This window comes from Delphinus delphis, chromosome 13, assembly GCF_949987515.2.
Source record: "Delphinus delphis chromosome 13, mDelDel1.2, whole genome shotgun sequence".
NCBI classification, from domain to species: domain Eukaryota; kingdom Metazoa; phylum Chordata; class Mammalia; order Artiodactyla; family Delphinidae; genus Delphinus; species Delphinus delphis.
In genome coordinates this window covers 34,865,393-34,890,843 of record NC_082695.1, presented here as the reverse complement: position 1 = coordinate 34,890,843, position 25,451 = coordinate 34,865,393, and the positions used below count along the sequence as shown (strand labels likewise).

At 36.5% G+C, this 25,451-nt stretch overlaps 1 protein-coding gene and 1 pseudogene across 4 annotated transcripts in view; both read left to right on the top strand.

The window, feature by feature from the left end:
• The window catches only part of SMCHD1 (structural maintenance of chromosomes flexible hinge domain containing 1), a 128,928-nt gene that overhangs the window by 87,179 nt on the left and 16,298 nt on the right, over nucleotides 1-25,451 (top strand). For all 4 annotated transcript variants that reach the window (XM_060028744.1, XM_060028743.1, XM_060028746.1 and 1 more), the window contains 11 exons: nucleotides 3,578-3,665; nucleotides 4,295-4,426; nucleotides 5,325-5,474; nucleotides 11,907-12,033; nucleotides 12,203-12,322; nucleotides 13,302-13,387; nucleotides 14,019-14,141; nucleotides 15,610-15,800; nucleotides 17,587-17,696; nucleotides 18,085-18,155; nucleotides 24,203-24,374. In XM_060028744.1, the coding sequence (XP_059884727.1) occupies nucleotides 3,578-3,665; nucleotides 4,295-4,426; nucleotides 5,325-5,474; nucleotides 11,907-12,033; nucleotides 12,203-12,322; nucleotides 13,302-13,387; nucleotides 14,019-14,141; nucleotides 15,610-15,800; nucleotides 17,587-17,696; nucleotides 18,085-18,155; nucleotides 24,203-24,374 (1,370 nt within the window). The remainder of the gene's footprint in view (nucleotides 1-3,577; nucleotides 3,666-4,294; nucleotides 4,427-5,324; nucleotides 5,475-11,906; nucleotides 12,034-12,202; nucleotides 12,323-13,301; nucleotides 13,388-14,018; nucleotides 14,142-15,609; nucleotides 15,801-17,586; nucleotides 17,697-18,084; nucleotides 18,156-24,202; nucleotides 24,375-25,451) is intronic.
• Nucleotides 8,674-9,515, top strand: LOC132436586 (essential MCU regulator, mitochondrial pseudogene; annotated as a pseudogene).

The window sequence follows — 25,451 nt, the reverse complement described above, 5'->3', positions numbered from 1 at the left end:
AATTAAAAAGTTTAGCTATTACGTATTTCAAAAATGCTTGCCTTTTTTAAAATTAGTTAATTTATTTTTGGGGGTCTTCGTTGCCGTGTGCAGGCTTTCTCTAGTTGCGGCTTGCAGGGGCTACTCTTCGTCACGGGGCGTGGGCTTTTCATCACGGTGGCTTCTCTTGTGGAGTATGGGCTCTAGGCCTGTGGGCTTCAGTAGTTGTGGCACACGGGCTCAGTAGTTGTGGCTTATGGGCTCTAGAGCACAGGCTCAGTAGTTGTGGCACACAGGCTTAGTTGCTCCGTGGCACGTGGGATCTTCCCGGACCAAGGATCGAACCCGTGTCCCCTGCATTGGCAGGCGGATTCTTAACCACTACACCACCAGGGAAGTCCAATGCTTGCTTTTTTTTTTTTTAATAGATTATTTTATTTTGAAAATACAGCATAATTTACTTACCTATTCACATATTTTGGGCTAATTAGATTATTTCCATTTTCATTATTATAAATAACATTGAAATCAACATCTATAAACAACCCTTTTTAGTTCCTTAAGCTAGATCATTTCCTTAATTTCTCTTTCAGATTTTTCATCATTAGTGTTTAGGAATGCAAGAGATTTCTATACATTAATTTTGTATCCTGATACTTTACCAACTTCATTGATTAGCTCTAGTAGTTCTCTGGTAGCATCTTTAGGATTCTCTATGTATAGTATCATGTCATCTGCAAATAGTGACAGTTTTACTTCTTCTTTTCCGATATGGATTCCTTTTATTTCTTTTGCTTCTCTGATTGCTGTGGCTAAAACTTCCTAAACTATGTTGAATAATAGTGGTGAGAGTGGGCAACCTTGTCTTCTTCCTGATCTTATTGGAAATGGTTTCAGTTTTTCACCATTGAGAACAATCCAATGCTTGCTTTTTGAGTCTATATCTTACTGTTTTTTATTGATCCAACTATTCTTTGTTCCTTTCTTTTTAAAAAAAAAATTTATTGTTTTTATTTTCATTTTCTTTTCCTCATTAACTTGGTAGTTATGCAATTTTTTACAATTTTCTAAGTGATTCTGTTTATTTTTTAAATTAATTAATCTAGGGATTACAACATGCATAGTTGACATATCAGTGTCTAAATGGCAATTTACATTTTGTACCCTCTTTTTGGTCAGTGCATGAATCATAGAACACTTAAGTTCCATTTTCTCTCTCCCAACTTAACATGCCTTTGTTGTTGTGTATATTAAATCTTTCATGGCATTATTATTTTATATAGTCAGTGTTCATTTAGACTTTAATTCATTTATCCTTTCTGTTAATCTTCAACTCAGGGCTTCCATCTGGGATCATTTTTCATCTGAGGAAGTTCCTTTAATATTTTCGAGTGCACAGCTGCTGGTGACAAATTATCTAATTTTTACCTAAAAATATATTCCATCTTCATGCTTGAAAACGATTTTTCTGGACATGATTTTCTAGGTTGGCCGTTTCTTTCTTGCAGTACTTTCAAGCCATCCTTCACTGTCCCATCATTTCTATTTAGAAGTTAACGATCAGTCTTAACTGTTTTTGAAAAGTTATCATTTACCCTCCTTTTTGGTTGCTTTGAATTTTGTTTTCAGCAGTTTTACTGTGATGTGCCTATGTTTGGATTTTTTGAAAGTTATCCTGTTTGGTTTTCATAGGCTTTGATTTTGTGGTCTTTGTTCAGTTTTTTTAAATTGTCGGCCATTATTTCATCAAATACTGCTTCTGCCTCATTCTTTCCCTCTTCTCCTTACATTCTTATTTACATGCACTTAGTCCTTACAGTATTCTCTCTCACCCTCTTTTCTCTATTTGCCATATTTTTGTCTTTCTTCATTCTAGATACTTTCTTCTCAGCTACCTTCAATTAACTAATCTCTCTCTGTTCAGTGGTATCTAATTGCTGTTAAATTCATCTTTGAATTATCAATTTCTGTTTGGTATTTTTAGTTTTTTTTTTAAAGGTCCAGTTCTCTGTTGGAATTTTCAGTCTTGTCTTTTATTACCTTGAGCAGTAATCAGAGTTTATTGAAATCTGTCTGGAGTTTGTTTTGGTCTGTTTTGATTGTCTCTTGTTTCTGTTGGCTTTCATTCTGATTCTCTTGCCTCTTCATGTATCTATTTATTTTATTTTACCATACTTTTTATTTATGCATATTTATAGAAATAATTTGAAGTCTAAGATGTTCTCTTTCTCTAGATGGAGTTTACATTTGCTTCTGTCTGTTGTCTGGGATAGACACTAGAGGTCTATTATCATTTTGGTCCATTTTCAGAGATTGAGATAATTCTAAGCTCAGTTGCTTTTCCCTTGGGAGCCTGTCTGCTTTAGGTCCACCTCTACTCCTAGGATATTCTCCCAGGAGTCAAGCAACCTTAAATATGAAACTGACTTCCCAGGGTCTCCGTGCTCTCTTGTATCCTGCTGAGTCATTTTTTTCACTTTTGCTTATTATCTCTTAAACATTTTCAAGCAGATGTCTTTTTTAATATGGTTACCTTCATCCAGAAGTGTTGGTCTGCCGTTTGGGAGCAGAAGTCTTGTTTCATTCTTACTGGAACTCTATTAGGAATTATCCTCAGAGAAAAACACAACCTAGAGAAAGGTTACATAATTTTCTCCAAGGTTGTGTGTATGTTATAGTGCAGAATTTCAATTCAGATGTGTGTTCACAGCCTTTGTTTACTACATTATGCCAATATTTTGAGAATATGAATGACATGGCAGAGCCAACTTAGAGGTCATGAACCATATTGCACGTATCAGACAAGGTACACCGTAGACTGTCGTTTATATATTCATTGTGTTTGTGACCAAAATAGTCTAGTAAGTCTACCTCTTACTAGGTACTGGGTTCTTTATTGATAATTAAATCACAATAAATATATTCTCTCTATATATATAGTTATATATTTAGAATATATAAATGGAAAACAAAGCAACATAAAAAGATCAGCTGGGGGCTTCCCTGGTGGCATAGTGGTTGAGAGTCCGCCTGCCGGTGCAGGGGGCACAGGTTTGTGCCGCGGTCCGGGAGGATCCCACGTGCCGCGGAGCAACTGGGCCTGTGAGCCATGGCTGCTGGGCCTGCGCGTCTGGAGCCTGTGCTCCGCGGCAAGAGAGGCCACAAGAGCGAGAGGCCCATGTACCACAAAAAAAAAAAAAAAAAAAAGATCAGCTGGATAATCTATAAATTCACAATATAAAACTGAGTAGGAAATTCACAATATAAAACTGAGTAGAAATGAAGCAAAATTCAGTTGATATATAATTCAGCACTTTTTGTGTTTACTTTGTCAACTTTGTATTCCTATTCTTTCATTTTTTGCCACACCCAGAGTTTGTGTTCTAGATGTTTTGTGATGGAATGTCCAGGTAAGAGGGATCTGGAATTAAGCCTGATATTGCAGGAAATATTTGGTGAATGAAGGTGAATGTAGTAATAGTAACTCTCCTCTTACTCATTTACTTTTTGTGGAAGGAAAAGAAATGTTAATGTTTTGAATTTCTTCCCCTTTTATTTAAAAGGTTTCAGTGATCTTGTCTCTTTCTTTTTAACTTAGGGATAAAGCAATTCCTAACAAAGTGGGGACATATTGTATCCAGTTTGGTTTTATGATGGATAAAGCAAATATCCTTAACAGTGAGCAGGTTTGTTTATTCTTTTTATGCATGGCAGTTAGCTTTAGTTAGCTTCACTAAAGCTAACTTTCTTGCTTGGTTGAGGAGTGTGTTGTTTTGTTTACAAGTGGGTTAATTATTGGTTGAAAGGTATAAATAATGCCATCTTCAGGAATTTTAGCATAGTACATACTTAAATTACATTGATTAAATTTGACCGGATGCAGAAGTTACTTTTCCATCCCTCTTTATATCGAGGACTCAGTTAGTAAACATTTTAATCTATATCATGGTAAGGTTACTCCTATCAATTGTACATGAAAATGTTTCAGTTAATAACATTTCAGGTACTAGGATTCTAGATAATGAAGTTTAAGGTAGTTTAACATACATTATCTTCATTATTGTTACTGCACTAAATTTTTTTAAATTACATATATTTTTAAGTGTTTCTAAATTTGTTTTTAGATGGTAAACATCCAAAAATTAATCTGATATTCCTTTTATCCTCAATTTTTACAAGTTGATTAGTTTTAAGAATTTAATGGAAATACATTTTAGAAGGTAATATTTCATTTAGTATATGCTCTCTATTTCTTCTCTTCATCTTTAATACTAAGCCATTAATGTATTGTTAATCAGAATGCTTCTTTTGTTAGATTATAGTGGATGTTCTACCTAATCAACCTGTGAAGTTAGTTCCTGAAATTCAGCCAGCTACACCAGCTGTTTCAAATGTTCGTTCAGTTGCCAGTAGGACCTTGGTCAAAGATTTATATCTTCGTATCACGGTAATGTTTATTTACTTCCAAATTACAAAGGGTAACAAGAAAAATTATTCCTAGTTTTAGGGTGCAAGATAGTTATTATAGAATCATATCTGGATTATTCAGTTTAAGTTTATAGGAAAACTTTGTGCAGATGAATGAAATACTTATCAATATCTTTATACTTGAATACAAATAGAGAATGTTTAACATTATACATAAAATCCAGATATACTAAGTAGAAATTACTAAAAAATGCAGAAATCTGCCTACCTTTCCTAATATATCTTTAATCCACTATTTTATGTATGCGTTATGAATGTGTGAAGTAAGTTGATTCTTCAGTGTCCGTTTCACTGAGGGGCAGGAAGTAGTTAAAGTATTTATTTTGAAGAGATCTGCTCTCATGGCTGATCATAATGAGCTCCTCAAAGCTTCCAGTTACCCAGAGGGTAAGCAGCAATAGTGCTGCTAAGAATATTAACAAAAACATGTAAGACACACTAGTGGCCCTTCATTTTTATGAAAAGTTTGGCTGATAGAGTACTTAACTCCTTCAGTGTATTTTCTTGTTTTAGACACATGAGTCGTTCTTAAACTGGTCTTCCCTAGATCACATATAGATGCTGAAGGTATAGTACATAGCTAATTTTTAAATGGGAGTCCTTTTAATAGAGTTGAGCCACTGTATTAGATGGAAGCTATTGTATTAGATGGTTCTTTTATGGTTTCTGGGATTATTTCCTGCCTGTGGAGCACTTACTCTGAGAACTGAATTTTGTGTTTGGAGTAAGAAGGATCAGAATGATTTAATATTTGGGGCTTTATAAATAGGTCATATTTCTGATTTGCCCATGCCCTTCTCTGGGTTTAATCTTTTTCTACTTCTTCTAATTAGTTACTTTTTGTTACTTGCTTTAAGGATGACTACAACAATCATACTGGAATTGATTTGGTTGGCACTGTAATGGCTACCATCAAAGGCTCTAATGAGGAAGATGACACCCCACTCTTTATTGGGAAAGTTAGAACACTTGAATTTCCCTTTGTGAAAGGTTCAGCTGAAATCACGGTAATATTTTTGTCTTCCGGTAGATAAGGTTTCCATATTTAATATTTTAAACCACAGTATTACAATACCTGTTCTTTTGTATAGCTATGAAGATGTTCTAATTATAGCATTAAATTGGAAAGTCAGCTAAAATATTTTGAGATTTTTGCTCTAAGCTATTACACAGTGAACCCATGATCATTGTTACTATTAGAAAGACCCTCTTTTCCCCTGTGGATGACTGTTTTCTGTAACTGGAGTGATTTTAACTTCAGTGACAATTTGATATTCATGTTTCATTGAAAAGCTACCATTCTGTGGCTAGAAATAGAATCAAACATAGCCCAGGTAAAATGTACATATATCTAGGAAAGTTTAGTAAAACCAGCTAACCTTTGTTATTCATTTTTTTTTCCAAAATGGAAATAGTTTTACTTCTATAAAAAATACACAGTGCAAGAACATCAAAAATAATCACTATATCATCACCCTTCAGAGATATTGATGATTAGCAATTCAGTGTATAACCTTCCACACTTTTCTGTGTATACACTGACACTGCATGGATGTGTTCTGTGAGTATGATTTATATAGACATGGAGGAGGGTATAAAATTTCATTAATATAATAGAACTCTGCTTTCATGAAAATCTTATTTTTTTATTTTTTTTTTTTTTCGGTACATGGGCCTCTCACTGTTGTGGCCTCTCCTGTTGCGGAGTGCAGGCTCAGCGGCCGTGGCTCACGGGCCCAGCCGCTCCGCAGCATGTGGGATCCTCCCGGACCGGGGCACGAACCCGTGTCCCGTGCATCGGCAGGCGGACTCTCAACCACTGCGCCACCAGGGAAACCCGAAAATCTTTTCTCATTTAACACATCCTTGATACATTTCTTTACCAGCAAGTATAAACCTACATCATTGTATTGATGATCATAATTTATTTGATCAATCCTAAGTGAAAATTTAGTTTCTTTGCAAAGTTTTATCAACAGTGCTTCCATCAGCTTTCTTCTATGTATATCCTTTGCACAAATCTGTTTCCTTAAGAAATTGCTAGAAATAGAATTGGAGATAGGGAGTGTACATTTTTAGCCTTTTGGTAGTTATTGCCAATTGCCTTTCAGTTTATATTCCCACCAGAAATACGTGTACATTCTCATATTACCAATCCTGAATAGAATGGTTTTTAAAATTCAACCACTCTTCCTATTGTTAAGTATTTTCTTTGTTACTAGGAAGGTTTGAACATTTTTCATGGTTTTGACCTTTGTAGGATTGTCCCTTAACTTTTTTTTTTTAACATTTTTATTGGAGTATAATTGCTTTATATCCCTTAACTCTTTTTCTTCTGGGAGATTCATCATTTTCTTCTTAATTTTATATTAAAGATGTTAATGCTCTTTTGTGTATAAGTAGCTTTTTCCTGAGTTTGTCTTTTAGATTTTAACTTTGTTTATATTAGGGCAGGAGGAAGGGTTGTATTCACAGTGATAGCTCTTGTATTCTTAGGCCTTTAATTTTTTTATTGGTCTTGATTTTATTTTTATCTTTTTTTTAAATTTATTAACTAAATTTTTGGGTATCGTTTATTGAATAATTCTTCCTGTACCATTAAATATGAAATTTCACCTTTTCTGTATTTTTTTTGTTGGTGGTGGTGTTCATCTTTTTATCTAATCCAGGGCTAAAATCACATTGTTTTAGCAATATTAGGCTTACAGTAGGGGAGACTGCCAGCTTGTACCTGGTCTAAAGTTCAACTTGTTGGTTGGTCTGGCAGTCACCGAACATTACAGCATTTCCATTTTAATTAGTTCTCAACATTTTAAAAATTCTGGAGTTTTCACAAAGAGATTTGCATTCCTGATTTATTCGGAGAATTCTAAAGACTTGGCAGTATGAGGCCAAGATCTCTTAAAGCAGCAGGATTTTCCAGTCAGCTGCATCCATGATACTTCTTTTCATCTCTTGACATTGAGAGCAAGTGTCAGTTGCTACTTATATTTACACTTGTTCTCTTATTTTTATAGTGGATGGTAAAGTGAAATTTTCTTGTACCCTAACAAAAATTAGGTAATGAAAACCAGAGGTTGAAAAACAAAGAAGGGTGGGGAAGACATGTTGAGTATGCAGAGTCGGTTTGTATTGGAAGAACACACGTAGCCCACTACATATATCCTGGTTACCTCTGTCCTATTTCCTTGGCCCCGCCACGGGCATTTGAAATTACTTACCCTGCTGTACACATTGCTGAGGCTTGCCCCACAGCTGCATATGGAATCTCAGCTTCATGTCATGCATATGAATTTCCACTAGAGGTTCCTAATATCACACTGAATAAGCAGAAATCTCTCAGGTCCTACTTGGCTCCTGACCCATATATTAATTAAGTAGGCCTGGGGCAGGGCTGAGGAATCTGGTTTCTGCAGGTGATTCTTATCATTAGGGATGTTTGGGAAACACTGGTATAAAACACAATCATTTGTAAATGTTTCCTGTTTGCTTAAAAAGAACTTGTACTGCTTTCTTTAAAGTTTTAATCTAAATTTATAATTATTCAAGTTTGTTAATTGTGTTATTCAAATTCTTTATATTATTTGCCTACTTGATCTGGGAATTTCTGAAAGAGGTGTCTGAGTTTTATTCTGCTATATATTTATCCTTTTCTCATATTCCAAATTGCCATTTGTGTATGGATGCAGTTTTGGACTCCTCAGTTCTCTTCAGTTCTGTTATTCCATGTATCTTGGTAAACTGTACATCACAGATTACAAACTATAAAACTTTGAGATAGGAAGGGCCTCCTTAAACAGGACATAAAGGAAAAGATTTTATATTTATATATATAAATAGAGGATTAATAATATTAATATATTGGTATAACAATATATTAGTACAGTATATTGAACATATTTTTAAAACATGCTAAAGAACTTCCTGCAAATCAATGAGAAAAAAGACAATCTAGTAGAAAAATAAATGACCAAAGAACAGAAGCAGGTAGTTAATGGACGAGAAGGTATAAATGACTAATAAACAGGAAGCATGACCTCAGTACTAATCAGGGAAATGCTAGTTAAAACAATGATGACTGGTTGTTTTTAATACATCATTTTAGAAGAAAGAAGTACTTGATTAATAGTGAGTGTTGGCTTCCCGAGGGCGGCAGGGGGCCGGGTGGTGGGGTGCAGGTGCCCAGACGAGGGGAGGAGCTGGGAGATGGCGTCCGGAGCGGGTCGCTGGCTGGCGTTGGCACATGTCGGATCTGGGGCTTTCCGGAGTGGGCTGAGTCTGGGGAAAGGTGGCGATGTCTCCGCCGGACGGGGCGGCTAATTCGGAGTCTGGTACCATCGAGGTCAGTCATCGTTACTCGCAGCGGCGCCATTTTGCCCAAACCGGTGAAAATGTCCTTCGGCCCTCTCCGTGTGTTCTCCATTGTGATCCCCTTTCTCTATGTCGGGACGCTAATTAGCAAGAACTTTGCTGCTCTAGTTGAGGAGCATGATATTTTTGTTCCAGAGGATGATGATGATGACGACTAATAGGGCGTGGAGAAGTATAGAAAGGAGAAAGCCGTAACTTAAGAAATGGTGATGCTCGCAGCCTCTCCTCCTTCCCTATCAGCAGATGGGCCCAGGGAAAGCCCTCAGCCTCCCAACCCCAGTGAAGCGTCCTGCATGGTCTGTGACCATAGCTCAGATCCCCAGCCTCCGGGAGGTTCCTGGAGATGTGCTATCCACTGAGCATAATCAAATTGTGAATAAACATAATAAACATCAGCTCTGTATGACTGAGTGATGGCTGAACTTTCTCAATACAAGTAGGCTCTAGTTGCAGTTTCTTCACCCTGCTGTCCTATCTCTATCAGCTGAACAAATAGGTCTTTGATTTACAACCCAGGGCCTCCAGGCCCCTATGGATCCACAAGGTAATCATGGGGACCTGGGACCAATCTTCCTTATTTACAAAAGCCCAGCGGCTGCGTAGGCTAACTAAAGGCTCAGCTTTTGTGCTGAGTAACACTGGCTAGTTATACCACGCAATCAGAAGAAGCTTTGATTGTTTAAAACTCCTTGAGAAATACCACTTTTTAGAATTCTTTCAAAACTTGTATTCCTTAGATGAAAAAATAATAAAGGGCAAGAGAAAACCAAATACCGTATGCTAACATATATATGGACTCTAAAAATTAAAAAAAAAATGGTCGTGAAGAACCTAGGAGACGGGAATAAAGACACAGACCTACTAGAGAATAGACTTGAGGATACGGGGAGGGGGAAGGGTAAGCTGGGACAAAGTGAGAGAGTGGCATGGACATATATACACTACCAAACGTAAAATAGATAGCCAGTGGGAAGCGGCCACATAGCACAGGGAGATCAGCTCGGTGCTTTGTGACCACCTAGAGGGGTGGGATAGGGAGGGTGGGAGGGAAACGCAAGAGGGAGGAGATATGGGGATATATGTTTATGTATAGTTGATTCACTTTGTTATACAGCAGAAACTAACACACCATTGTAAAGCAATTATACTCCAATAAAGATGTTAAAAACAACAACAACAACAAAAAAAAATAGTAAGTGTTGGCCAGACACATCAGGGGAACTGGATATTCTTATACACTGATGGTGAGAGGATAAATTGATGTAGCCTTTTTGAAGGGAAATTTGATACTACCTATTAAAATAAACTTTTAATAAGTCACTATAGGGACTTCCCTGGTGGTTCAGTAGTTAAGAATCCACCTGCCAATGCAGGGGACACAGGTTCGATCCCTGGTCTGGGAAGATCCCACATACTGCCGAGCAACTAAGCCCGTGCACCACAGCTACTGAGCCTGCACTCTAGAGCCCCAGGAGCCACAACTACTGAGCACGTGTGCCACAACTACTGAAGCCCACGTGCCTAGAGCCCGTGCTCTGCAACAAGAGAAGCCACCGCGATGAGAAGCCCACGCACCGCAAAGAAGAGTAGTCCCCACTCACTTCAACTAGAGAAAGCCCGTACACAGCAATGAAGAACCAACACAGCCATATATAGATAGATAGATAGATAAATTTATGGGGGAGGGCTTCCCTGGTGGCACAGTGGTTGAGAGTCCGCCTACCGATGCAGGGGACACGGGTTTGTGCCCCGGTCCGGGAGGATCCCACATGCTGCAGAGCGGCTGGGCCCGTGAGCCATGGCCGCGGAGCCTGCGCGTCCGGAGCCTGTGCTCTGCAACGGGAGAGGCCACGGCAGTGAGAGGCCCGCGTACCGCAAAAAAAACCCAAAAATTTATGGGGGAAAAAGTCATTATATTTCTCTATTCTGGAGAATACACCAAGAAGTACTGAAAGCTACTTTCTTTGCTGTATTATAAATAATAGCTAAAAATTTTTAAATGAAATGTTCATCACCCAGTGAAAGGATATTATAGTGTATTGTATCTATATTATGCATAAATGTAAAAAATTGGTATTTAAACATTCACTTGAATTGATAGATCAAAATGAGTGCTGAAAGCAAATTGCTACGGTATAAAGTGTGTTATTTTTAAAGTGCAAGCAGTTTTATTTTTGTGTTTATATTCATGTAAATACATTGAAAACAGTTTTCAGAAATTAAGTGGTGGGATTGGGGATTGGTTTAATGATGGACTTATAATTTTCTTATTTCGTGGATTGTTTTACAGTGTTCTATCAATTTAGATTTTTTAAAATTTTATATCTGAATTTTATTGTGGTCTAAAAAAACAAAGCAACTAGTACCTATTGTTTCCTTGTAAGACTGAAAAAGTTATTTAGGATATAAATATTTATATTGCATTATTTACTAGTTATATGTTATGGTCTCAAAGTATATCAGAAGTGTGTGTGTGTGTGTGTGTGCGCGCGCGCGCACGTGTGTGTGCTCATTAATGAAGAAAATACATTAAAAAAGACAAAAAACAAATCTTTAGAGCTTTTCAGGACCTTTTGTTTGGTCACCTGGGACTGGTGGGTCTACTTCATGGTAACAGCTGTAACTTAAACTCAGCATTGGGCTTTGTGCATTTCTTTGTGATTATTTTTATAACTCATACCGTCAGCTGTTTCACACTGCTTGAACTTAAAGGTTGGAATCAGGAAGATATTTCTAGTCAGGATATAAGTGGCCATTGATATTTCTGGCCTGGAAAGATACTTTTTCTTATAGTTTTCCATTGTATATAATTTTTGCATAAGTTATTTATTGATAAGATAATTTGACTTTCAAACCAATAACAAAAGGTAAAGAGTTCTATGTGTTGGATGGTGCTGCTAATGTTTTAATGAATGCTTAATGAATCTCACAGGTCAGTCAATTTTGCCTTTTGCCTTTAAAATTTACCACTTACTTGAAAACAGAGTACAATGAGATATATAACATTTATACATTTACAAATACCTTTTTAAATCTCGTTTTTCCTTGCTGTTTTTTTCTTTATACAGAGTCTAGTTCTGGCAGAAAATAGTCCTGGAAGGGATAGCACTGAGTATTTTATTGTGTTTGAGCCTCGGCTACCAGGTTTATCAAGAATATTAGAATCATATATCCTACCATTTATGTTTTACAATGGTAAGTTTCTAGGAAAATAGAGGATAAACTCGTATGTTTGTGGTACTTTATATAACTTTGTTTTGCTCTCCATTAACATGGTGCTTACTAGTTATCTAATCATGTTATGACATTTCGGAAAAGTCACAATTTAAAAATTGAAATAAATTGTCTGAATATTTTTTCTTAGATGTTAAGAAGCAGCAACAAATGGCAGCACTTACAAAAGAAAAGGACCAATTATCTAAGTCTATTATAATGTATAGAAGTTTATTTGATGCCAGCAAACAGCTTCTTGATGAGATGAAGTGTAAGTCATTTTGTGTTCAAATGATGCTTTGGGGAATAGTGAGGTAGAAGGTTGAGGCCATGAGACACAAACATTGTCTAATTTCCTGAACTTAGAAGTAAACTGCAGGACACGGCAGAAAGGTGGTAGTGATGGTTTATATTACTCATCATTTGATCTTCTTAAGATGAAGTATCCCTGCATTTTAAATAAGTGTATATCTTGTGTACCTACAAAAATTTGAAACTTTTACTAGAAATCTGAATCTATAGAAATTTAAAGGTTTTGACATAACAGTAATAAGGTTTTTATCTAGCTCTAGCATTTGGCAAAAGACATTGGATGACAATATCACTGAAAGAGTGATATGTAATTTAAGTTTTAGTTTGAGCCATGCGACTGTGTGTAGTTCAATTTAAAAATATCTGCAGCAAAAAATATATCTACAGCAGAGAAATATGTAATTTATTTTTTAATAAATACATGGAACATTTGCTACAGTTTTTAATAATGTTTGTATACTGTTTAAGACAAGGCATTTGCTGAGTTGTGCTCTATTTGTCGGATTTTTCCACAGGTCAAGGATATTTATAGGATAATAGGAACTAAGTAGAGTAATGAAATAATACACAATTTGTAGCACTGAAATTTTGTTTTTAAAAAGTCCTATTTGTTTCTTAGAATAACCTTATGCAATTATGTATAAATTATGTATAGTCATGTGGATTAGAATTAAATAGCTTTTCCAAGATTACTTGTGGTTTGCAACAAACATATCATAATACCTCCCTTAGCTGCCTTAGCTCATTTCTCCCTTATTAGAAATGAACTTTAATTTTAGATTTTAGTTTAATTTAAAATTTCTATAATACTCTTCATTTTTCATTTTAGCATCAGTCATTAAAAGGAAAAAAACAAGGGATTGAAAACATTCTTCAAAAACTATATTTTGGGGGCTATCACAAATTGATAGTTTTTGTTTGTTTGTTTTTAATTTTAGGCCAAGTTGAAGAAGCAAAATTAAAAGAGGCCCAGTTGCGAAATGAACTAAAAACACACAATATTGACATTCCTACAACACAACAGGTACAGTTTCCAAGTATATGTGAAAGTTTTTTCTTTTTAATTAAATTCTAACCTATAATTTTTTTTTTTACCATTCATACTTTATTAGGAATGTTATGTACACTGTTGTTTTGGGGTACTAAGCCATATGTGGATTATAATCTAGTCACTCACTAGACATTAAAATGGGCTAACAATGACGGAGTGCTCTTTTCAAAGAAATTGCAGTTTGTGTTTCTAATCTAATGACACCAGTAAATTAAATTAATAATACACCAACTTGAGAACTTGCGTTGAAGAGACCTAAGTGATAATCAGTATATGTGGTGGCAAAGAAAATGAGAGAAAGTAACAAAAGACAATAGATTTTTTTAAAGCTTACATTCTTTATGTGTATAACTCATAAGTCCTATTATACGTTATATATTTCTTAACTAAGAAAAAAAAGAATCAGTGAGGTTGACTCTTCACATTACTATGATCATGTTCTTATAAGAAAGGAATAGCTAGCTGCTTAGTAACTTTTATGTTCTTGAGTTGTAACTATGTTCTCGTGTTGTCTAAATTGTTGGTTTTTCTCTGCTATTTTCTCTGCCTGGTACAAGAGTAACTGTAATTGGCCTTGCAGTTAATTTTTCTTTTTAAATTACAGATGCCACACATTGAAGCACTTTTGAAGAATAAGATGTCAGAACAGGAAGAACTAAAGAAAAAACCCAGAAGATCATGTACTCTTCCAAACTATACTAAAGGCAGTGGAGATGTTTTAGGAAAGGTTTGTGTTTAAGCCTTTTAAGAGGCATTACATTTTATTATCTTGTTTTCTATCTGCTTTGGGTGATCCTAGATCATGGAGCCATGACGATATCGATATTTGGGGATCCCAGGCAGGATAGAGTGGGATTTCATCACACTACTGAGATGGTGTGCAGTTTAAAACCTATGAATTGTTTATTTCTGAAATTTTCATTTAATATTTTCAGACTGCCATTGACTGTGGGTAACTGAAACTGGGGAAAGAGGAACCACAGATAAGGGGGGACTGCTGTACAAGAGTAGACATTGTGATGTTCTCATTGCTAGGGCAGGTTTTTGCTACCAGATCAGGTAAGAATAAAGGGTAGATGTGACCAGATCAGTGCAATAAATGAGGTTTAGAAATCTGCCACAAAATTTCAACCTTGTTGGACTTTGAGCAAGCTTGTGACTAAAATACAGTGGGTCCTCTGTATCCACAGGTTCTGCATCCTCAGATACAACCAACTGCAGATGGAAACTATTTGGGGAAAAATTCCAGAAAGTTCCAAAAACTAAAACTTGAGTTTGTCATATGTTGGCAACTATTTACATAACGTTTACATTGTATTAGGTATTATAAGTAATCTAGAAATTATTTAAAGTGTACAAGATGGTATATGCAGATACTATGACATTTTATATAAAGGGTTTAAGTATCCACAGATTTTAGTATCTGAGGGGGTTCCTGGAACCAGTCCCCTATGGATACTGATGGACTTGCTATACAGTTGACCCTTAAACAACATGGGTTTGAACTGTGAGGGTCCACTTATACACAGCTTTTTTTTTAAACTGAATACCGACTACAGTACTGCCTAATGGTTGAATCCTCAGATGTGAAACTGTGGGTATGGAGGACCGACTGTGAAGTTATATGCAGATTTTCGACTGCTTGGAGGGTCAGTGGCCCTAACGACGTTGTTCAAGGGTCAACTGTATTTGTAAATAGGAGAGTGACTGTTAATCCTAAGCTCTAAAGTGTTTATATAAGCAGAAGAAATGATTCTTATCTGTGATGTTTAGATTTGTTTTCTGAAAAGTCATCTGAGTAAAAGATCTGCTTAGAAGGGTATAGTATATAACTATATTTAGGTTTAAGTGTATTTTATGATTACTTTATCAGTTGACACACCCCAATAGTAGAGATATTAAATGTGGGGGGAAAAGTACATCACCTAGCTGATAATATTCCAAGTATTTTTATTTGGTTACTTGCAAAACTTACTGTAGTTTAATCTGGGGAACAGTTTTTTAAAATTTAATAGCAGAAGAGACAGTTTAATATGTTTAAGCCAGTAAGCTTTTACAGTTTGAGATTTTTTTGTTAATTTATGTGAGTGTTTCAAAAAAAGTGTTTTTGCTTTAGACTTGGGCTTTTAAAATATTTAATGTCAAATTTATATATATTTAAAACTTTTTTACTTGATTTTTAAAATGGGTTATAGATTGCGCACCTGGCACAAATTGAAGATGATAGAGCCGCAATGGTTATTTCTTGGCATCTGGCAAGTGACATGGACTGTGTGGTCACCCTGACCACTGATGCTGCACGTCGTATCTATGATGAAACCCAAGGTCGTCAGCAGGTGTTGCCCCTTGATTCTATTTATAAGAAGACTCTTCCAGATTGGAAAAGGTTAGAAAAAAGTGAAAGTAATGATTTTTTTCAGAAATTTCTTTTCTATTTTTTATCAAATCACCGAATTTTAAAATTTCTCTAAAAGATGCTTAAACAGAGAAGTGACTCAAAGTATGTGCATTATTTTTGTCTTCATCACAAATATGATCTTCGTTAAGATCAGTATTGCAGTGTATTTGATCATATATACTGGCCAAGTTTAATTTGCCAATTAAATGTTATTTGTATGTATGAGAGAGACACATACAAACACACAAACCCAAAGCGAATTTTTGGCCTTTGCAACAGGAAGGATGGTAAGATGTCATTATTCTTAACAGAATATGGAACACCTTTATTTGGAGTAAGAGTATAGATACATGTCTTTTGTCCTATTTATGTCGTGTGAAAATAAGCAGCCATCATTTAGGTAGAGAAGGTTTCTCTATTGGAACTGCCATTAGCTAAGTTGAAATATAAGAGACCATCTACTTAGGATGTTACACCTTTTTTTTTTTTTTAAGGAGGTTACATCTTTGTTTTAATATAAATCTGGTTTCTTTAAGTGTTTTCCCATTTACTTTTCAAAGTATGTTTTTAGGAAATAAGTGTGCAAACCAATTAGGCATTTTTAATCTAAAATTTAAAATATTTTATATGTTCTCTAATTTTTGGCTATTTTTAAAAATCTACCTTAAAAGACTAAAACAAAATGGTGGTAACAAAACAAAAATGTTAAAATGTATAACAGAGTGTTGACCAATAATTTTCTCAGATTCCTAAACAAGTTTGCAAGGTGTACAGTTGGGTAGGTATGGGGACTTGAAGGAGAATGGAAACTAATGTTAAGAGCTTACTGTGTCATTAAACTAACATTTTATTTCACTTTGTAATCTAAAAATATATTCAGGAAACAGCTGGAATTTGAACTCAAATCTATCTGCTTCTAAAATCTCCTACTCTGCTACCAGTCAGCACCCATTTTAAACAACATGGGAAATCCTATCAAATCATAATGACTGTGTTTATAAGGGTAATAATTTTTGTAAAAGTAATTTTACCTCCAGGAGGTTCTCTCTTTTTTTTCATAATCCCTGAGGACCAAGTTAAGAATTCTTGATTTAGGGAAAGTATGAATCTGGTATTTAAGGCTAATGCTTGCTCTAAAAGCTAGTTATTCTCTCTTTCTGGTATTGTGCCTGTTATTGGGATTGAGTTAACTAGCTCTTAAAGCCACCCCAACCTCTATTCCTACCTACAAGATTTGGGAAAAGCTACCGTATGTGGAAGGGGAAAGCCCTGACACCGCAGTCAGCCTCCATCTCTTGAATCTCCTTGTTATCCCTGGACTTCAGTTGCTCATTCTGTACAGTATGTCAGAGGATAGGTGGCCAGAGTACTGGGCTGTTTCCCTCGTATGCTCAGTCTTGGGCCTTGCCCCTTCCCCCCGTCTATTCTAGGGCCACTCTCCACATGAGACAGTCATATCATTGGCATCCTCGTTTAGGGCCAGCTTGAGAGGCTGCTTCTCTCCTTTCCTTGTCAAACTAAACAAAGGTTAGTTTATATTGATTTTACAAACTAATTGACAATAGCAGTACAGATAAAACTAAGATATTTTTATACGGTAAATATCGTTTTCATTTCTAAAGGCATAACGGTTAATAATTTAGCAGTATTACCTTGCATAGGGAGTTGATTAAATGATCACAAAAATAATCAGTATATTCATATGTTTTTCATAGTATATATATACTTTTTGATTAAAAGTTACATGTTTTGTTTAAATTTTTTTAAAATTCAGACCTCTGCCTCATTACCGAAATGGAAAATTGTATTTTAAACCCATTGGAGATCCTGTCTTTGCCCGAGATTTGTTAACGTTTCCAGATAACGTAGAACATTGTGAAACAGGTAAAGGAAATTATGATGGCTTTTTTTATACAGATGTTAACATTTGTGATCCAGATACATAAATTACTGACTATGGAAAATTATGTTCTTATTTAGTTTATAAGTGATAGTTTTATTAATATTTACTTCTCTCATTTTTCCTGTTAGAGGAAAATATTGAATAAAATTCTTATGTTATTAGCATTATTTCTAATAAAACTTTGTAATATATGTTAAGATTTTTTAAAATATCTCAGTTTTTTAAAAATAGAAGTTTCATGGGCACAATCATTATATTTCAGTTTCTGAGTACACAACAGCATGCTCACCACCAGAAGTTTGTGTTAATATTTTAATATGACCAAAAAAGATGTCATAATTTTAATAATTTGTTAATTGAATTTTTTAGTGTTTGGTATGCTGTTAGGAGACACCATTATTTTGGATAATTTGGATGCTGCTAATCATTATAGAAAAGAGGTATGTATTTGAATTATTTTTTAATTTGTAGCTCCAATTTTAATGTGTACTTTAAAAATTTAATACATAGCTCTGTATAGAAATAATTTTATTTTAGGTTACATGTGCAAATGACTAAGTAACCTTGTCAAAACCAATTTAAATCCTACAGATTGATAAGCAGCATAAAATTGGGCAAAATATAGGAATGAATTTGCCAAGATGCAAATTAAAATGAGATGTTTATGAAATTGTCCTAAGACTCAAAATCAGTATCTGTTATTGATGGTGGTATTGAAAAAGAGTACACTCAGATAATGTTGTTGGAAATGTAATTTGACGTAGCCCTTGTTTATTAGTTGTTAGGGCTGCTGTAACAAAGCACCACAGACTGGGTAGCTTAAACAGTAGAAATGTATTGTCTCACAGTTCTGCAGGCTTAAAACCGAAATTCAAGGTGTGAGAAGGGTCAGTTCTTTCCAGGGCTTATGAGGGGAGGGTCTGTTCCATGCCTTTCTCCTTGGTTTGTAGGTAGATGGTCATCTTCTCCCTGTGTCTGTTCGCAGCTATACATATCTGTGTCCAAATTTCCCTTTTGTATAAGGAAACTACTCATTGGCTTAGAGCCCACTGTTATGACCTCATTTTAACTTGATTACCTCTATAGAGACCCAGTCTTCAAATAAGGTCACATTTTTGAGGAACTGGGGGTTAGGACATCAACATAGGAATTTTGAGGGACACAATTCGACCCATAATACTTTTGGAGAGCAGTTTGGCAATATAAGTGTTTCCGTTATCTATTGCTACCTAACAAGCACTTCAGAAGTTAGTGGCTTTAAACAGTAACAACATATTAGTACTCATTTTTCTGTGGGTTTCTCCCAGTAGTGTTAGCTAGTTGCACTGAGATGGTGAAAGCTCCAAAATGCCTCACTCAGGTAGCTGGCAGTTGATGCTGGTAGCCATCTGGGATTCAGCTGGAGTTGGCCAGAGGCTCAGCTGGTGCTGTCTGCTGGGGTCATTGTTCTCACCCCCACTCAACGGGTGTGTGAGATAATGCCATGAAGGCTTTTAGAAACCTTTTTCTAGCTAAGAGGATCTGGAAAGTAGTGCCTTAAATCCTTCTGAGGTCTCAACATAGGGGCATCCTTCACTTGATTTTTGACTTTGAGGCCACATTTTACTGGCTGTACCCTGGATTTGATCTTAACCCTGAGGCTTTCCGTTTCTTTTTCAAGAATCTTTTGTTAGCTGAACAGGCTGGGGAGGAAAAACAGTCCAACCCAGCAAGTTCTGGGTTGGAAATATTTCCTTGAAATTATTTTTGAAAATGAATTAGTTCCTACTTAGTTTATCTCCCACCTGTACTGGCTAGTTGATACTGGCTACTGGTTCGGCACTTGGTAGGCTGGCAGACTTAGATATCTCTATGCAAACCGTTCTCTCCTTGTGGCTGCTGGGGGCTTTTTCAAATGGAATCTGGGACCTAAGAAGGGAAATCAGAGCAGTGATGGCAGAAGTTGCAGGTCTCTTAAGTCCCAGCAGTCAGTTCAGAATCTGGCCAGCCCAGACCCACATCGGAGAGTGGGGAGTTTGAAATAGACTCTTTCCTCTCCATGGGAGGGGCAAAGAAGTTGCCGCCATCTTTGTACCATCACAACGTATTAAAATAATTTATCTTACAGACATGCTCCCACAAGTATATAAAGATATGTACAAGGATATTCATTAGATGTAAAGCAATTATATTCCAATAAAGATGTTTAAAAAAAAGAATATTCATTAGAATATTTAAGAATTTTTAAGACACTTTGGAAGCAGTGTGAAGTCCATCAGTTGGGATTGCACAACTCTACTACAGTAATTTATACAGTAGAGTAGTATGTAGCTGTTAAAAAGACATAAAGCAGATAGATATGTCCTAACAAGGAAGACGTACAAAATATATTGTTTTGTTGAAAAGTTGCCAAATGATAATATATAAGATGATGCCCTTTTAAAAATAAGCTTATATAATTTAAACAAGATGGGAGAATATATTGTATACTGTTGTATATATTAAGAAAGATTATCCCTTCTATATTACTTCTAAGTTTTACTTAATGAGAAAAGAAAGGCAATCCACTGTGAAGAAACACCTTTCAGAGGGCTGCTGTAAAGATTGAATAAAATAATAAAATAGAAATAGAATAAAATTTCAGTAGAGGAATGGTCTCTTTGGATCTGAAATCCAGAGGTCTTTGAATTCTTTGATACAGAAGAAGTATTAAATTTAATAAATACGGTGTTAGGGACTTGGAAATAGCAGGTGATAAACATGTATGTAAACACTATAAGCTTGCAAATTATTATAGCTGAAAGTGAGTAAGGATGCAGTTACTTAAGAGAAAACAGAGGTCAGTTTAAAATATGATCCAGTACGGGCTTCCCTGGTGGCGCAGTGGTTGAGAGTCCACCTGCTGATGCAAGGGACACGGGTTCGTGCCCTGGTCCGGGAAGATCCCACATGCCGTGGAGCGGCTGGGCCTGTGAGCCATGGCTGCTGAGCCTGCGCGTCCGGAGCCTGTGCTCCGCAACAGGAGAGGCCACAACAGTGAGAGGCCCACGTACCGCAAAAAAAAAAAAAAAAATCTAATCAGAGTGCCAAGAAGAGGAGGATAAAAGGATCACAGGTAATATCTGAAGAACTAATGGCTGAAAACTTTTAAGAACTGATGAAAGACACCAATCCATAGCTTCAAAAAAAAGTAGGAAGGACTTCCCTGGCAGTCCAGTGGTTAAGATTTCACCTTTCAGGGACTGCCTGGTCCAGTGGTAAAGAATATGCCTTCCAATGCAGAGGACGCTTGTTTGATACCTGGTCGGGGAACTAAGATCCCACATGCTGCGGGGCAGCTAAGCCCGCACGCCTCAACTAGAGAGCCTGCGTGCCGCAAACTACAGAGCCCACATGCTCTGGAGCCTGTGTGCCACAACTAGAGAGAGAAAACCCGCATGCCACAACCAGAGAGAAACCCGCACACCACAGCTAGAGAGAAGCCCTCGTGCCACAACTAACACCTGCCTGATGTAGCCAAAAAAAAAAAAAAAAGATTTCACCTTCCAATGCAGGGGTGTGGGTTCAGTCCCTGGTCTGGGAGCTAAGATCCTACATGCCTCATGGCCAAAAAAAAAAAACACGAAAAACAGAAGCAATACTGTAGCAAATTCAATAAAGACTTTAAAAATGGTCCACATCAAAAAAAAAAATTTTTTTTAAGTAACAGCATATGTGACAAAAGCGGGGACAGCATTTGTTCCTCATAATTGGTATAGCACAGCAGTCCCCAGCCTTTTTGGCATCAGGGACCGGTTTTGTGGAAGACAGTTTTTCCAAGGATGGGGTGGGAGGGAGGGGATGGTGCAGGCGGCAATGCGAGTGATGGGGAGCGGCAGAGGAAGCTTCGCTCACTTGCCTGCTGCTCACCTTCTGCTGTGCTGCCTGGGGGTTGGGGACACCTGGAACAGCACATACTGATTTCTTTGCTTCCAAAGTTTTTAGTGAGGTCAATCCACCTATTAAATATTGTTTTAAAGCTCTTCTAAGAAAAGGCTGTTATGACATCTCTTGGTGATTTTGTTAGGTTTCAGTAGTCTTTGTTATCATTTTCTCTTCCTAAATTCTTCATACCATTTATACTACTTCAACCCCTTGTTGATTCCATCCCTTGCTAATCCTTACAGCAGTTGTGAATAAGTATTGCCCAGAACTGTAGCACTGTTGTTCACTCACTGAATTTGTAAAAGCTGTCATGATCTTTTTTGTCCTAATATAGTGCCTAGTGAGGACTGAAGTTTCTTTTAATGGTAAATTATAGTAAAATACATATAACAAAATGTACCATCTAAACCATTTTTAAGTGCACCGTTCAGTAGTGTTACATTCACATTGTTGTACAACCAATCTGCAGAACTCTCTTCTTTTTGTAAAACTGAAACTCTGTACCCATTAAATAGCAACTTGTCATTTCCCCTTTCTTCCGTGCCATTTGAGAATTGAAAAACTGTCCCTTCTGCCAGAGGCCTGTAACTCATACTGTCAGTGAGTGTGTTAACAAGAAAATAGACAAGAAATTTGAGTGTATTTGTTATTTAAGATGGTACTAAATCTGTAAAAACATTGCCTGAAATTTGATAATTTAATAAGAATAATTTAATTTACTATATATTATATAATTTAATAACAATATGGTAATAGTACATTAATTCAGTCTGTATTTTTAATGTTCACTTTTAGGAAACATACAAATCCAAACCAGAACTAAGAAAGTAAGGTGTGGTGGTTTGTTTTACTAAAAGATTCATTTCACCAAAGAATTCACCACAGATTTTCTTGAGATACACATTCTGTTGCATTTAAATTTTATAGAAAGTACCCAGTTTGACGGCAAAATACCTGTAAATTACCTTGGAATTATATTAAAAGAATAAATACTAGTCATGATTTTTTATTACCTGTCCTATTGCTTTTCGTTTTTAAAAATTATATTTTATTTAATCTTTTATAATTCAGAAACTACTTAATCCACAGTATTAGCTTGGATTAGGTGTTTTTACATGTTATTAAATTATTCTTTAGTCATTTTTTCAATGTATGCATTGTTTCATTATGTGAGTGTGCCATAATTTATTTATGTAACTTATTGAAATGTGCAAGTTTCATATTTTTCATTATTAAAACAATGTTTCAGTGCACATTGTTCACATCTGTGATGATTTTTTTCAGAATATTCTTAGAAGTGGAATTGCTGCCTCATGCAAAATGTTAAGCTTTTTTTTTTTTAATATATTTATTTTATTTATTTTTGGCCGCGTTGGGTCTTCATTGCTGTGCGTGGGCTTTCTTTAGTTGTGGCGAACGGGGGCTACTCTTTGTTGTGGTGCATGAGCTTCTCATTGACGTGGCCTCTCTTTGCTGGGGAGCACAGACTCTAGGCGCGCAGGCTTCAGTAGTTGTGTCTCTCAGGCTCTAGAGTGCAGGCTCAGTAGTTGTGGCGCACGGACTTAGTTGCTCCGAGGCATGTGGGATCTTCGCAGGCCAGGGCTCGAACCCGTGTCCCCTGCATTGGCAGGCGGATTCTTAAGCACTCTGCCACCAGGGAAGTCCCTAACTGTTAAGGTTTTAAACACTTGTCACATTTGCTTTGAGAAGGGCTGTCCCAGAGCAGATTAGTACAAGAAGACCCTTTCTCCAACATTCTGTGGTGTGGGGGTGTGTGTGTGTGTGTGTGTGTATTTTAACATTTTTGAGTAGTGAAAATATCTCATTTGAATTCCACTTAAAGTTATTTCAGTTCCACTTCTGGTTACCAGTGAAGTTGAACGTTTTATTTTTGTATATCCTAGACCTTTATTTGAAAGAATATTCTTGAAGATCATAAAATACTAAATCTAGTGTTTTTCTTTTATTCTCTGACTTCTCTGAAGAATTTAGTTCTTGACTAACACTTTCTACTTCCCTTTCCACGACTTAGGTTTTACTATATAATTCTAGTTCCCCCAATTCTCAACACACTAGCTCTTTTTCCTCCTACAACTGAACTCATAGTATTGTCCTCTGAAGATTTGTCCCTTTGCTTTTGAGTTTGCATTCTCTTCAGTCTAATATAATATCCTTTTTGCTAGCCTTTGGTCATCTGGAAAACTTCAAACAGAAGGAAACTGAGCTAGTGCTACAGGCTGGGTACTGCCTTGGGTTTCAGAAGCACACAGGTCTCTGGCTTGGCCCTCTCTCTTCCTTCCTCATATCAGTCAAGCCATCAATCAGGTCATCAATTTCACTTTTTGCCATTTGTGTTGTCACTATTCTAGTTTAGGCTAACACTTGAGAGGTAGTCTAAATCATCTCCCTGCCTCTGGTTTTTTCCCCTAGTCATCTTACACATCACTAGGTAATTAATTTTGTGAAAATACTACCATGATCATGTCATTTCTTATCTCAGAACCCTTAAGTGATTTCTGTTTTCTTAGAGCAGTTGAAATAAGTTTTATAGACTCGCTAATTAATATCCATTTACTTACAATAGGTTGTTAAAATTACATACTGTCCTACACTGCTGACCAGAGATGGAGATCGCATTCGAAGTAATGGAAAGTTTGGGGGCCTTCAGAATAAAGCTCCTCCAATGGATAAACTTCGGGGAATGGTCTTTGGAGCTCCAGTACCAAAACAGTGCCTGATCTTAGGGGAACAAATAGGTAGGTTAAATAAGTACTTAATAATTTCTCATTTGATTTTAACCATTTATTTGGACCTTGTTTATCAAGACTCTAACATCAAAACGTAACCAGTAACAGATATGAATAAGATGTTTTTGTCCAGTACTTCCAGCTTTCTTACACCAAATAGTTTTGAAATACGTATATAGGAAGTAGGTTTTCCTTCATATTTTCATTCTTTTTTTTTTTTGGTACGCGGGCCTCTCACTGTTGTGGCCTCTCCTGAGGCGGAGCAGCACAGGCTCTGGACGCGCAGGCTCAGCGGCCATGGCTCACGGGCCCAGCCGCTCCGCGGCATGTGGGATCTTCCCGGACTGGGGCACGAACCCGTATCCCCTGCATCGGCAGGCGGACTCTCAACCACTGCGCCACCAGGGAAGCCCCATATTTTCATTCTTACCTTGAAATAAAAGATTTCCTTGTTGAGGAAACTAGTATGTCATCAAATCATAATACTTCTTTTTATTTCAAAGTTGGTAACTATCTAGATATATCTTTTTTAGTGTGTGTGACATGTGACCTCCCTTCCCCATTTTCCCTTCTGCAGGCTGTGTCCCCTTGTTTCTAGTTGGCCGATATAATTATCTGTACGTCTGTGCTTTGAAGTGCTTATACTTCACAGGACGTTCCCCTGCAGGCCATCATCTAAGAGCCTGTTTGCTCTTAATTTTATATAGTTCTAATATGCTTGGATATCTACTTTTCCAGCAAAAAGTAGTTTGTTAACTTTAAAAATATATAGTAAATTGTAATAAAATACATACAACAAAGTTTATCATCTTAATTATTTTTACATGTACAGTTCACTAGTGTTAAGTACATTCATACTCTTCTGCTGCCAATCTTCAGAAATCTTTTCCCACCCCTGGCAACTGCCCAGGTCTCTGTCTCTGTGCATTGACTCCTGTAGGCACCTCAAGTATGTGGAATCAGTCTTAGCCCTTCTGTGACTGGCTTACGTCACTTAGCATAATGTCCTCCAGGCGCTTCAGTGTTGTAGTATGTGTCAGAATTTCTTTTTAAGACTGAATAATATTCTATTGTGTGTTGTATACA